Source organism: Ceratotherium simum, chromosome 16, assembly GCF_057802395.1.
Source record: "Ceratotherium simum simum isolate JZ-2026a chromosome 16, ASM5780239v1, whole genome shotgun sequence".
Classification (NCBI taxonomy): domain Eukaryota; kingdom Metazoa; phylum Chordata; class Mammalia; order Perissodactyla; family Rhinocerotidae; genus Ceratotherium; species Ceratotherium simum.
This window is the reverse complement of record NC_141915.1, coordinates 49,264,279-49,279,630: the sequence shown is the minus strand read 5'-3', so window position 1 is coordinate 49,279,630 and position 15,352 is coordinate 49,264,279. Positions and strand designations below refer to the sequence as shown.

General features: G+C 35.1%; 1 protein-coding gene across 4 annotated transcripts in view; it reads right to left on the bottom strand.

Annotated features, from left to right (window-relative positions):
• Positions 1–15,352, bottom strand: part of CEP112 (centrosomal protein 112) — a 449,689-nt gene that overhangs the window by 329,627 nt on the left and 104,710 nt on the right. For all 4 annotated transcript variants that reach the window (XM_087441468.1, XM_087441471.1, XM_087441469.1 and 1 more), the window contains 4 exons: positions 4,909–5,063; positions 4,461–4,590; positions 3,288–3,380; positions 2,498–2,557 (listed from right to left, as the gene is read on the bottom strand). In XM_087441468.1, the coding sequence (XP_087297594.1) occupies positions 2,498–2,557; positions 3,288–3,380; positions 4,461–4,590; positions 4,909–5,063 (438 nt within the window). The remainder of the gene's footprint in view (positions 1–2,497; positions 2,558–3,287; positions 3,381–4,460; positions 4,591–4,908; positions 5,064–15,352) is intronic.

Below are 15,352 nucleotides of genomic sequence, written 5' to 3'. Positions count from 1 at the left end.
AAACACGTCTTATTTACATTGAAAATAACACACTTTAGTTACATTATTAAAAAGCTAGACCAATTGATACCTCATGGAAAGGCAAAAGCTATAGATATGATTCCTAATAGAAAGGACTGAGGTCTGCTCCCTGAAGTGAAATAGAACAGGAATGGCTGGAAGTTTACTGGATGAGATTGAATTGAGCTCTAAAATTCTGTTTCTTGTGTGTGTTCATCAGGCAGACGGGCTGACCTAAAAAACTTAATTACTTGGTGGAGAAATACCCAAGAAAAGATAGTGGTAGGAGAAAGAGTGTCTTTCCAGCTCTACCTCTCTATCTAACAGTCCTCAGTAGCACTAAAGTTTGAGATAGGAATACATTCTTTTAAAATTAGTCAGTGCGTGCCTTTCTCCTTGCTACCAGCCCTCTCTCTGTCTCACAGGTACACAGACACCACTTCTTAAGAAGAGGGCTCACCACAGACTATAATGGAGCAGAAGGCCAGGAAGGTGTTCCTTAATGGACAGGAAGCCAGATATCTGCCCAAAAAATGAACATTGAACTAACTAAAGTATACCCAGAGGATGCAGACGTCTTGCACATGGGGGAGCGAGGCTTATGATAATGCATAGTCTTCTTTTGGTAAGTAAAATATTTATGAAGCTGCATGGCTCAACAGTAGAAACTGAAAAAAATTCTTTATTTCAATAAAAGCAATATTTCCCTCTCCTGTTCAGGTATCATTTTGTAGACATGAAATATTTTGAGACCTTGCATTGACCTGTATCAAAATGGCAGCAAAAAAAAAAAAAAAAAACTTCAACAATAAGAAAATTTATTATAATTTTAAAGAGCACATATTCAGCTCAATATATGTCAGTAGAAATACTTTTCCAAATGACACATTCTTCTTCCTAGACATTAAGCTCCTGGAGGGCACAGTCTACGTCTAATTCATCTTCAACCCCTCTCCCCCATCCCAGGACCTCGTACAATACCGTGCCCAACAGAAGCATTTAATGAATATCTGCTGAGTGACTATGTGGATAGATAAGATGTGATATTACAAAGAGCCTTGGGAATTTTGTGCTATAAAATTTTTTTAATTTTAATTTTGTATGTATTTTAATTAGTTGAAGGGTTCACCTTTCTCATTTTTTATTATCTGCATACTTTACAAGTGGATTAATTTAGTAAATGTTAGCACAGTAAATAATTATAAAAGCAGCAACAAAATCTTTGCTATTTCAACTACTCTTTTACTTTCTATGTGTTATAGCAAACAACAATTTCAAAGCTGAAGTTTAATAGGCACAAACCTATAGAACACTGCACGTTATTGCCAAAAGTGTTAACAGTGTGTCAAAAAAAACCCAGTTATTACTGGTAACAGGGATACTAGCATATATCAGTAGAAATATTCTCTACTTGAAATGACAAGAAACAATTATTAATCAATTTTTTTTTTTTTTGCTGAGGAAGACCGGCTCTGAGCTAACATCTATTGCCAATCCTCCTCCTTTTTTTCTCCCCAAAGCCCCAGTAGATAGTTGTATGTCATAGCTGCACATCCTTCTAGTTGCTGTATGTGGGATGCGGCCTCAGCATGGCCAGAGAAGCAGTGCATCAGTGCACGCCCAGGATCCGAACCCAGGCTGCCAGTAGCGGAGCGCGCGCACTTAACCACTAAGCCATGGGGCCGGCCCTAATCAATTTTTAAAGTAGTAGACAATTCTTTCATTGTTTTATATTCTTTGGTTAAATATTTAAAGTTCTTATTACACATATGATACAACAGAATACAAAATAACTCCCATCGATTGTATCATATTTTCAAACTGGTAGAAAGAAAATATAATTTCAAAGTGTTATGAGAGGTTAACGTAATAATACTCTTCACTCATTAAATATAACATACAGCTGATGTTTTAATATTGATATAATTAATCAAACCGAAGAAGCTGTTTATAAATACGAAAAATGAAGCAAAATTTGATTACTGGATAGCTGAAATGAACTTAGAAAAATTATTCTTTAAGGGCTAGAATGTATGACTATAAAAACGAGGCCACATTCTTTTTTGTTTTTTAAACATTCTTCTCTTTCTTTTTTGCCTACCAGTAGTTAATGCCTCCTTTATTTATTTGTGTGTGTGTGTGTGTGAGGAAGATCAGCCCTGAGCTATGCCAATCCTCCTCTTTTTTGCTGAGGACGACCAGCCCTGAGCTAACATCTATTGCCAATCCTCCTTCTTTTTTTCCCTTTTTCTCCCCAAAGCCTCAGTAGATAGTTGTATGTCATAGTTGCACATCCTTCTAGTTGGTGTATGTGGGACGCTGCCTCAGCATGGCTGGACAAGTGGTGCACCGGTGTGCGCCCGGGATCCGAACCTGGGCCGCAGGTAGTGGAGCGCAAGCACTTAACCGCTAAGCCACAGGGCGGGCCCCGAGCCCACATTCTTAATTGCCTCATTTGCTATTTAAATGTCTTACAGCTTCTCACAAAACACATTACCTTTTTTTCATAGGTGCATTTTAAATGACTTTTCTCCATCTGAAACTTATTTTCTTGATCCTGTGAATGATAAATGTTTACTTTTATTATACTTAAAATTGTTACTAGAGTCAATAAAATTAGTAATGCAATGAAATAAATCAATCTACTTGATGACAAACGTTATTCGAATTTTCCACATTAGTAAGAAGCTCTACCTGTCCCATTGGCTAAACTACAAACAGAAACATGAGTAGCTTTCGTAGAGGCCATAAAACCTTAGTTATGTGAAGACGTTGCTACTCTCAAAAGTACCTACATTACAGTGGAAGAGATACTTTCTGACCCTTAGGATTGGGGGATTACTTAAAAACGATCAACCGAATCAATATGGAAATAATAAATCTGAAGTTATATCAATATCCCAGTCCCTGGTACTTTTTGACCAGGAGGGAAAAGGAAAGATCTAAAAAGTGTGAAAGAGAGAGAGAGAGAAATTATGAAGATTGGCAAATAATAAAAGGAGGGAAGTATTCTAAAATAATAATATATTTAAATAAGGTTATTTTTAAACTAATCTCAAAAAAGGAGATTATTCAAACTAAAATTATTGTTCTTTATTCTCTATATCCCATTAGCATCTCCTTTTGTTAAAATAAATAAGATGAAAAATGATACAATGAAATAAAAGAATCAGAAATGGCTACTTGCATTTCTGAGTTTTGTTAAATTGACTCTCATTTATACATAAAAATCAAGAGAAGGGAAGGTGAGTTTTAGCCATTGTTCTGTGTAAAAATACAGGACTCACCCTTAGTTGTTGCTTTCTTTGAAGTTCTGATTCCTGTAACTGCTGTTTCAATTGACAGATGTTCTGTTCTAATTCTTGAATCATATCAGATGCCTAGAAGGATTTTAAGAAGAAGAATAAAAAACAGAATATTGATTTTTGTACCATTCTACTTCTGGTTGAATAAATTTACCTTTTTTCCCCCCTTAAGGTTCAATCAGAATTAAAATTATCTATAAATCTGAACAAAAATTGTTTTTAAAAAAAAGTAAAAAAATTAATCTTTTAAAGTTAAAATATAAATTAAATTCTGCATAGTATTTAAAGTTATGAAAATATAATACTGATGTAAAAATAATAAGTTTACAGAAAACTTTTCAAATTTTAATTTTAAAACCAAATCCACTGGAACATTTAATTCATGAAATATCAAGTAATTGACTACCTTAGAATTGTACATATAGGATTCTCTTGCAGAAAGTGTCAATTCCCAGACACAAAAGTGTATGGGTGTTGCTGAGGGTGTCTATGGGCTCAAAAATGGGTATGTGATGAAAGGAAAACTAAAGCTTAACCAAGATTTCCAAATAACAATAATAATGTATATAGTTACTCTAAAAATGTATTATTAACACAACTGAGCATTTCTTCTCAGATTTTTATGTTTCCTCCTTTAAAAACTCTGGTACACCGCCAGCCCAGTGGCGCCGTGGTTAAGTGCTCAGACTCCGCTTCAGCGGCCCAGGGGTTCACAGGTTCAGATCCTGGGCGTGCACCGAAGCACCGCTTGTCAAGCCATGCTGTGGCGGCATCCCATAGAAAGTAGAGCAAGATGGGTACAGATGTTAGCCCAGGGCCAATCTTCCTCAGCGAAAAAGAGGAGGATTGGCATTGGATGTTAGCTCAGGACCGATCTTCCTCAGAAAAAAAAAAAAAAAACCTTTGGTACTTAAAAGGGTTAACTTATTATAGCAGAATTTAGTTTATTAAATATTTATGTCATGCTATATATTAGACATTTAGCATTTTCAGTATCTTAAATACCAATAAAAATTTTTTCAGTGAGTTCAAGAATAAAACAAAGGAGAGATTAATTTCAACAGCCAAATCACTTCTCCATGGCTATCTATGGCTATATGCTGAGTAAAGTAAATAACTACTTTGTATGGCTATATCTACCAGCATATACAATACCTTAGAAGCTGAAATGGCATGTTCCTTTTTCAGAAGGTTTATATCAGCATCATATTTGGTTTGTAATAGTTTCATGTTTTGTTCATAATCATTTACAAGATGATCTTTCTCTTTATGCAGTGTGTTGCGCCTAAAAACAATAAGAGAATAAAAAATACTTCTAATATATTTAGAATCAATCTCTAAAATGGAATTTTTTAGTCAACCAAATCCAAATGCATTATTTCTCAATATATCAATTATCCACATTTTTATCAAGTGTTTTTAAACATTATGCTTCTTATGTTACATTGGACTTAAAAAAAATAAACAAATGGCAGCATTTAGGTTAGAAATCTTCCAAGGTTAAATGCACAAGGTGTGATTAATTTTGGCAGATAATTTATAGAGTTAATATACAGTAGTACTTCACAGCCACACCTGAGAGAGATCTGACTTTAGACAATACCTTGCCTTTACTTCTTGTAATTCACTACATGTTATCTGGTAACATCTCTCAAGTTCCAATTTTTCTTGAATTAATTTCTGCTTCTGTAAATTACTGTTCTCTGCTTCTCCAGTCAGCTGCTGGACACGGGACTCCAGTTCCTTGACCATCTGGTTCTGAAAGAATAGACCATTGTTAAAGAAGCCTCTGACTGACTTCATAACACTTCTGTATCATTAAGTAGCCTGAAGAAAATATATATCCTATTAAAGATAGAAATACAGAAAACAAATGTATCATAAACCATACTAATAAAAATTAAACCAACCTTTAAATTAACCAAGTCTTTAAAAAAAACAAAAACAATGCTTTCTACCATAAAAGACCATCATGTTTATACGCTTTTAGCCATTCATTTATTCATTCATTCAACGAAGATTTACTGAATCTGGTACTATTCCAGGATCTAGTGACATGGCAGTAAATAAGAGAGACAAAGTCCCTACTCTAAGGAACGTTACATTCTCTCTATGCAACTGAAGAAATTTATATTTGTTAGGTTAGTAATCAGCAGTGTTCTTTACTCTTCTTTTGAAGTTTTAGAAACTTTTCCAAATTATGAAAGCAACACAATAATATTTTTAAAATGGAAATTCATAACCCAAATATTTTAATACAGGGGTTATTACATAAGTGATACACGTAACTGTACAGGAATATTTTATTACATAGTCACAATGTTAGTGCACAAAATTTTCATTTGTTGCATTTTTTTATATACTTATCATTTTACCAAAAGCACTTCATTTTTCCACAGTCTTCAAAATTATCACATAATTAAATCATTTCCCTATTATTTGATATTTAAGTTATTTTGAATTTTTCATCTTTATAGAACTAAATAGAGGTGTTTATGACTAGGTACTCTATCTAAAATTAGGGTAAGCAAGCATTAGCTACAGGGACAACTGATTTTCATTTTAACAATTACTTCCAGGAAGTGTGAGTAATTCAAAAAGGTTAGGATGATATTCCAATTAATTAGTATCCTTTTATACTCTTTCTAAGATAAATATTTAAAATAAAGTTTAACAACTAAATAATATTACAGCCCCACCATCCTTTATTCATATCATCCTTTCTTCATTATAATATGGATTAGGTATATAATTTAAATTTTGGTGCAATCACTTCCAAATATGAGAAACGGAAATAATTATATCTAACTTACAAACATGGTATGTAGGTTAACTTTTTAAAATACATAGAATTCCTAGCTCAGAGCCTGACACACAGCAGATGCTCAGATTTCTTCTCTATACAGCTATTCACTTTGCTTCTTTATTAATGATCCCTCTGCTTCAGGAGTTCCTTTCAGATGATAGTTTCAATTTTCCAATACATATTATAAACTCTGCTTGTTTCCTAAATATTAATTGACTGGAAGAAACAAAGAAAAGAATACACCCTTTGCCTTCCAGTTTTAAATCATGGAATAAAGATGATCTATATTCCTTCCTCTCGTGGAAATTATCAAAAAGAGACAAGATGTACCAGAAACAAAAATGAAACTCCATCTTAATAAACTCTAAGAGAGGAACTTCTATTTCCGGTTATGAAGGAGTACCTTGCAGCATATTACACTCTCCCTGAGAACAACTGAAAAACCAAAAAGATACAAAAGAAATCAATTTGAAGGCACTGGAGAACTTCCAAGGCAGCTAAGACTTAAGGGGTGCCAGAGAAAGAAACCTCAGAGAGATGAGTCAACATTCTGTAAGCTGCTTTCCCCTCTGAGGCATTTCCAATCTTGGAGAATGAGGATGCAGCAAGGAAATCAGAGCAGAGGGTGGCCAAGGCAGCTAGGAATGAGGAACCAAGATCCCTGAGAGAAGGGGTGCATAGAGAAGTGAGCTCCACACAAGCAGTTTTCTCCTCAAGGATTTGCCAAATTCTTAACATTCACAGGGCAGGAGGCTAAGAAACCAAGGGCAAATACTCTGAAAAGCAGACTAGAGTTTTCAGCAGTATCACTGGACTTAGGAGCAAATAACTGTATATTTATTATTCAAGGAGGAGGGCCCCTACTAATATCACAGGCTTTCACTGGGGACATGTGTTGAGGGCTACAACTGGGAGTGGAAGGGAGGCAGCGGTAGACCCAAGATTAGAAAGACTGCAACCCAGCCTTGAGCCAGTTCAGTCTCTGAATGGATCAAGGTGGGCTGTCTACACACTAGCCACCTCTCAGAGGTGAGGGCGGAGCCTCTCCGGAGGAAGATAACATTCACACACACAAAAGTCACTTACATGTGACAGAACAACATCAATACCAAATGCATCATAAGCAATAGTTTTTACAATTTGCAAAAAGATGAAATATCCATAAAAAATGTAACAAACCTCACCTCTAAAAAGAAATAGGTCAAAGAAAAACTATAAGATCCCAGGGAAGCTATGGTTGAGATACAAAAAGCAATAAAACATGAACACACAGATCTGAGGAAAAGGGGGAAGGAGAAGAAAACATCATGAAAATGAAAGCTAAAATGAAAATAGCTCTTAAAAAAAGAATGTGTATGGGAGAGACAGTAAGAAACATGAAGGAAAAGCTTGTGGAAAGCAAGCAAAACAAAAACGGGAATGAGCAAAAATTAAACACAAGAGCAAACTATACACAGAGAAAAGAGGAAAAAGCTCACATGTACATAATTGGTGTACCTGAAGAACAGGACTAAATGGTAAAACAGCAAAGTGTAATAAATAAAAGACATACTACAAGAAAACAACAAGAGAAACATATACTGATTAAAAGAGCACACTATAAAACTGACACAGGTGAAGAATGCCAAGATATATGGTAAAGTTATTGAACTTTGAGGAAATGATCTTTTTTAAACGTTATCAAATATGTCATTCTTCTGCTCCAAACCTTCCAATGGCTACCCCTCCTTCTCAGAGAAAAAGTGATTATCACAGCCTCTCTGATCTCATCTCCTGCCACTCTCCCTGCTCATTTACTGCACTCCAGCCATGTTGGCCTTCTTGATGTTTCTCAAAATCGCCAAGCTAGCCCTGTCACTGTTCTCTCTGCCTAGAGCACTCTTCCCCCAGGTGTCTGCAGAGCCCACCGCCCTCCTTCTTTCAGTTCTCTGCCTAAAGGCCACCTTATATAGGAATCCCTCCGTGATCATTCTATTTAAATAACCAGACCTCCAACCCCCATCTCTCTCTGGTCCCTTAGCCTTTATTTTTCTTTTTAGTACTTATCACCAACTGATGTATTTGTTTCTTTGTCGCCTATCCTCCCCAGTAAACTGTAAGCTCAAGACATTGCTTTGTTCATTCTAGGTCTCTTGTTTCTAGAACAGTATTTGGCTTATAGTAAGCACTCAATAAACATTTGTGGACTATCGATATTTTTTAAAAATAAAAACAGAATAATTGTTAAATTTTCAAAATCTTCATCCCATACTCAAAACTGGAGTGATTTCTGGCCACATTATAGAAAAACATTAGCACATCATATAAGGTTATAATTGGATTATAATGAGAAAATTACATTTTGTTCTTCATAGAATATACCAAAAAGGTTCTTTTTGTGTTATAAAAGATAGAGAGAAAATACAAGAAATTCAAAGCAGGGATAAAGATATTCCCCAATATTAAAAGAATTTTTGAAAATCTATTTCTTTTTGTTCTTGTTCTTAATGCAAAATAAATATGTGATCATTATAAAATATCAGAAAATATCTACTTGTTAAAGAAACTGAGGCAAAGAGTGTTGAATGGATACAAATAAGGAAGTCTCCAGACTTTGCTAAGGAAAAAGGGTTTCTATCAGCCAGAAAACCAGACAGCCCTCTTTCTACAATATGAATACTGAATACAGTAGACATGAGAGAAAATGCTCAGATAAAAGTATAAAAGTGTTTATTATAAGAGAAAGACAGGGCAGGCCCCGTGGCTTAGCAGTTAAGTGCGCGTGCTCCGCTGCTGGCGGCCCGGGTTCGGATCCCGGGCGCGCACCGACGCACCGCTTCTCCGGCCATGCTGAGGCCGCGTCCCACATACAGCAACTAGAAGGATGTGCAGCTATGACATACAACTATCTACTGGGGCTTTGGGGGGGGGGAATAAATAAATAAATAAAATCTTTAAAAAAAAAAAAAAGAGAAAGACAGGGGCTGGCCTTGTGGTGTAGTGGTTAAGTTCGTGTGCTCCACTTCAGCAGACCGGGGTTCACATGTTCAAATCCCAGGTGCGGACCCACACCCCATACATCAAGCCATGTGTGGCGGCATCCCACATACAAAATAGAGGGAGATGGACACAGATGTTAGCTCAGGGCTAATCTTCCTCAGCAAAATGAGGAGGATTGGCAACAGATGTTAGCTCAGAGCCAATCTTCCTCAAAAAAAAAAAAAAACAAAGACAAAAAAATATAGGTCACAGGGAAAGGTATCCAACAAGTCAGAGAAGAAAGTGAAGGATGTTGAAGGTCCCTGTGTGGAGGGACCAACAAGCCCCACAAAGACTGGGCTCAGAGGAAGATAACCAAGACAAGGATTTAGGCACAGGGAGACAAAGGAAGGATCAGAAGTTAATTACAAACTAGCAATTTGATCTCAACTATAAATATGAAGCTTGGGTACTAGAACCAGGTTACACAAAAAGATTCTAGTAAAAAAGATAATTTGATTTTGAATCATCTGAATATGGAACTATTGCTAACCACATTTTCTCTGACAAACAGAAGGAACAGTTTCAAAATGTGAGAAAAAACTAGTGCCTATAAGTCAGAAGTAGCTTGTAGAGAGGTGATGGAAGCAGAGAAATAGAGAGGTCCTGCCAGTTGAAAAGACCATACCTAACCACAACCAAGTGAATTATCCTAAAAGCTATACTGAAAATACCTGCCAATAAGATCACTGAACCAGAAGTCATTAAGGAATCATGGATCACCGCAAACGTTCCAATGTCTCAAAACAGACAAATTTTAATTTACAAAAAGAGAAAGAAGGTTGACTTCATCTGACAAAGACTAACCAGTTTGATGAGGATAATTACCATGGTTCTAAAATGAATTGGTAAAGGGATTATTAGAAAGCCTGACCAATTAGAACCACCATTAAGAAAAAGTTATGATGGATTAACCTGATTTATTTTATTTTATTTTGAAAGGGTAAATAAATTGATAGGTAATGAGGATAAGATGAATTTATGTGGATTTCTAAAATTTATAAAAGGCATTTATTTCATAAAGTTTCTCTTGAAACCTCAGTGGACTAAATGGAGAAATCTGAGATGGAAGATCCCATAATTATGGAATTAGTAGCCAAGTCAACAAAAGTATGACAAAGATTAATTCAAGACAGAGCTGGCTAGAGGTTCAGTATGAAATTAAGACAGCCCTATCCTATAAAAATTTTTATTAGTTATATAAATCAGAGAATTAGTATCATCTGACCAAAATTTTAAAAAGGGATTCAAACAAATCAAAGTTATAAAAAAATCTATAACAGAAAATATCTTGAAAGCCAAAAACAATAAATATAATTTAACACATTAAATGAGAATATATGTAAAATTCTTCTGCACTTAAACACGGAAAACTTCATGGACAACCAACATATTTTGATGAAGAAGATACAGCCACCTCTCAGTGTTTATTATAGATAAGGCACTGTGCTAAGCGTTCTACAAGCCTCAGGCCATGCAATCTTCCCCCTAAAACTATGAGTTAAGTATTACTGACATCATTTTAAATATGAGAAAAATGAAATTTAGCAAAATTAATTAACTTGCCCATACTCACCCACTGGTAAGCTGGTAAGCAGCAGAAGAGAATCTGATCCAAGATCACCATGACCCAAAACCTACTTCACTGCATTATACTGCCTCCAAGACTATGATATTCTGCTCATGAGGTTAACATAGCACGAATTTGCAGAAATATCTCAGGCAGACATATTATTTCAAAACATAAGGTAAAAATAAGAAAATCTAAAATGTAATACCGGAATACTTGAAGTCTCTATTCTTTGTCTCCCAAATTATTATTGCTATTGTTAACCATACCCAACATAAGATTTTTTTTTTAATTCTGTAATTTGCAGGTTGTAGTGTTTCTTAGCTAGAATAATTCATGATAATAAAGGGCAGCATATTGAAAGTCTGTTCATTTCTTGGGCCCTTTATTAGGAACACTCATTACAAAAGAAATGAGACACACACACATGGTGTTATAATCTGCTAAGGAAATAGAACTGTAAAAATAACAACCTATTACCAGAAAATGTCTCCTGAACATCCTATTTAAATAAAGATGGCTCATTACTCAGTGATTTCTTAAATATATACTATAATTAGTTTAAATTAAATCAAAAATCATCAGTTTTAAAATATGACAAAAATAATCCTTAAGAAATCAGTTTTAAAATACACAAGTTGAATGCTCTCAAGATAAAATCTCAATCTCTCTCTCTAATAGGTAGTGGCAATGTGACTGAGGTATCATATGATTACCTTCCGGCTCTTGCATTTCAAATGGCATTGAATAACCTTTTCCATGTTTTGTTTTTTATATCCATAAAAGCACTACAATGATGACTAACAATTAAATCATCTCATTTAATAATATTTGTATATAGTCTTTCTCCCATTTGAACAAATCAGGCTATCCATCCTGAATTTTATCACAGGATGATTTTTCTAATTCAATAAGATTATGTTTACCTTTTTATAACAACAATTCTTACTCTAGCACCATACAAGTATGAAGCATATACTCCCAATTACTTCATAAATAGTAGAAATAAAAAGAATAGGCATCCCCCCAGGTATGCAAAGCTGGTTCAACATTCGAAAATCAATTAATGTAATCCAGCACATCAATAGGTTAAAGAAGAAAAATTACATGCATAAAAAGCATTTGACAAAATCCAACACCCATTCATGATAAAAACTCTCAGTAAACTAGGAATACAGGTGAACTTCTTCAACTTGAGAAAAAATATCTACAAAAAGACCTACAGCTAACAGAAAGTAGAAGCTTTCCAACTAAGATCAGGAAGAAGAAACGGACGTTCTCTCCCACTGCTCCTTTTCAACATCATACTCAAAGTCCTGGCTAATGCAATAAAAGGTATACTGATTTGAAAGGAAGACATAAAACTGTCTTTGTTCACAGAAAACACGATCATCTAGGTAGAAAATCTGAAAGCATCTATCAAAAAGTTCTTGGAACTAATAAGACATTAAAGCAATCTAGCAAGATATAAGGTTAATATATAAAAGTCAATCACTTTCCTATATACTAACAATGAATAAGGGGAATTTGACATTGAAACACACAATACTACTTACCTTAGCACCCCAAAAAATGAAATTCTTATGTATAAATCTAACAAAATAAGCACAAAATCTATATGAGGAAAACTATAAAACTCTGATGAAAGAAATCAAATAACTACAATAAATGGAGAGATATTCCATGTTCATGGATAGGAAGACTCAATATTGTCAAGATGTCAGTTTTTCCCAACCTCACCTATAGACTTAATGCAATCCCAATCAAAATCCCAGCAGATTATTTTATAGATATGGACAAACTAATTCTAAAGTTTATATGGAGAGACAAAAGACACAGAATAGCCAACACGATATTCAAAGAGCTGAACAAAGTTGGAGGACTCACATGGCCTACTTTAAGACTTATTATAAAGCTACAGTAATCAAGACAGTGTGGTATCATCAAAAGAACAGACAAACAGATCAATGGAACAGAATAGAGAGACTAGAAATAGGCCCCCATAAATATAGTCAACTGATCTTTGACAAAGGAGAAAAGGCAATAAAATGGAGCAAAGATAGTCTCTTCAACAAATGGTGCTGGAACAAATGGATATCCATATGCAAAAAAAAAAATGAATCTAAACACAGATCTTATACCCTTCATAAAAATTAACTCAAAATAGATCACAAACCTAAATGTAAAATGCAAAACTATAAAACTCTTAGAATACAACATAGGAAAAATCTAGATGAACTTAAGGTTGGCAATGCCTTTTTAGATACAACACCCAAGGCATAATGCATGAAACAAATAATTGATAAGCTGGATTTCATTAAAATTGAAAATTTCTGCTCTGTGAAAGACAATACCAAGAGCAACAGAAGAAAAGCCACAGACTGGGAGGGAATATTTGCAAAAAAAAATCTGATTAAGGACTGTTGTCTAAAATATATAAAGAACTCTTAAAATTCAACAATTAGAAAATAAACAACCCAATTAAAAAATAGACCAAAGACTTTAACAGACATCTCACCAAAATAGATATACAGATGATAAATAAGCATATGAAAAGATGTCTTATCATATCTTATCAGGGAAATACAAATTAAAACAACAATGAGATACCACTTCACACCCACTAGAAGGGCCAAAATCCAGAACACTGACAACATCAAATGCTGACAACTATGTGGAAGAACAGGAACTCTCATTCATTACTGGTAGGAATGCAAAATAGTACAGTCACTTTGGAAGACAGTTTGGAAGTTTCTTACAAAACTAAACATACTCTGGGCCGGCCCCGTGGCTTAGCGGTTGAGTGCACGTGCTCCGCTGCTGGCGGCCCGGGTTCAGATCCCAGGCGCACACCGATGCACTGCTTCTCCGGCCATGCTGAGGCCACGTCCCACGTACAGCAACTGGAAGGATGTGCAGCTATGACATACAACTATCTACTGGGGCTTTGGGGGAAAAATAAATAAAAAAAAAAAAAACACTAAACATACTCTTATTATACAATCCAGCAAACATGCTCCCTGATATTTACCCAAATTGTTAAAAACTTGTGTCCACACAACAACCTGCACACAGATGTTATAGCAGCTTTATATTCATAATTGCCAAAACCTGCAGTCAACTAAGATGTTCTTCAGTAGGTGAATGGATAAATAAACTGTGGTACATCCAGACAACGGAATATTAGACAATACTAAAAAGAAATTAGCTATCAAGCCATGAAAAAACATGGAGGAAACTTAAGTGCCTATTAATAAGTGAAAGAAGGCAATCTGAAAAGTCTACATACTGTATCACTCCAACTATATGATATTCTGGAAAAGGGAAAACAATGGAGACAGTAAAAAGATCAGTGGTTGCCAGGGTTGAGGGGGAAGGGAGGGATGAATAGGCAGAGAACAGAAGTTTTTAGGGCAGTGAAAATACTACATATGACACTATAATGATCAATACATGTCATTATACATTTGTCCAAGTCCATAGAATGTACAACACCAAGAGTGAACTCTAATGTAAACTATGGACTTTGGGTGATGATGTGTCAACATAGGTTCATAAATTGTAACAAATGTAATACTCCAGTAGGGGATGCCAATAATGGGGGAGGCTATGCATGTGTGGGGACAGGGAGTATATGGGAAATCTCTGTACCTTCCTCTCAATTTTGCTGTGAATAAAACCGCTCTAAAAAAAATTAAGTCTAAAAAAAAATGGGCCCCCAAACCATTGATTTTAACACACTACTCAACTCATTTCCTCAGGCTCATACTACTTTTGAAAATAAATTTTACATGACGTCCATGCTAATTCCAACATATTAACATCAAACTTTACCATATTGTCAAAGACTTATTTCTCCTGAGAGTCCTTTAGCAATTAATTCAAAGAATGTACATGTATATCACACTGTATATGTACATATACATATAAATACATGAGGCCCACGAAATGGGCAAAACCAGCCTACTTGGTACCACCTGTGAAGATGGGCACAAGATTAGGAAGTCCTGGGGCTGTGCCAAACAGAAGTCACCAGAGTGAAGACAAAGACTGAAAGTTAAGAAAAGGATTCAAGAGTAGAAAAACCAGATAGCAGTCAATCAAACTGGAAAGACAAGGTAAAAGAGGAGTGAGAGTAACAGCAGAAGAAACAGGGTCAGGGATAAGCAAGTTTAAACCAAAAACAGGATGGTTCTGATACTAAGCCTCAAACACTGAGCGTCTATGTTTAACATCTGTGTTATTAGAAGCTGGCACGGCTTCTTCTGCAAGGACACTATTAAAGGCGGCCCTATTATGCAGATAAGTATATACGAAATGAAAAAGTGGCTTCTGCATTAAGATCTATATTTATTGAACAACTACTTTTATATATACTGATACAAACTTTCTGACTCAAGAAGCAAAATACGTGATGACAGTTATTCATTTTATTATTTATTTTTATTTATTATTATTTTATTTGTATTATTTTTTATTTTTATTTTTTATTTTTTTTAAAGATTTTATTTATTTATTTATTTTCCCCCCAAAGCCCCAGTAGATAGTTGTGTGTCATAGCTGCACATCCTTCTAGTTGCTGTATGTGGGACGTGGCCTCAGCATGGCCGGAGAAGCAGTGTGTCGGTGCGCGCCCGGGATCCGAACCCGGGC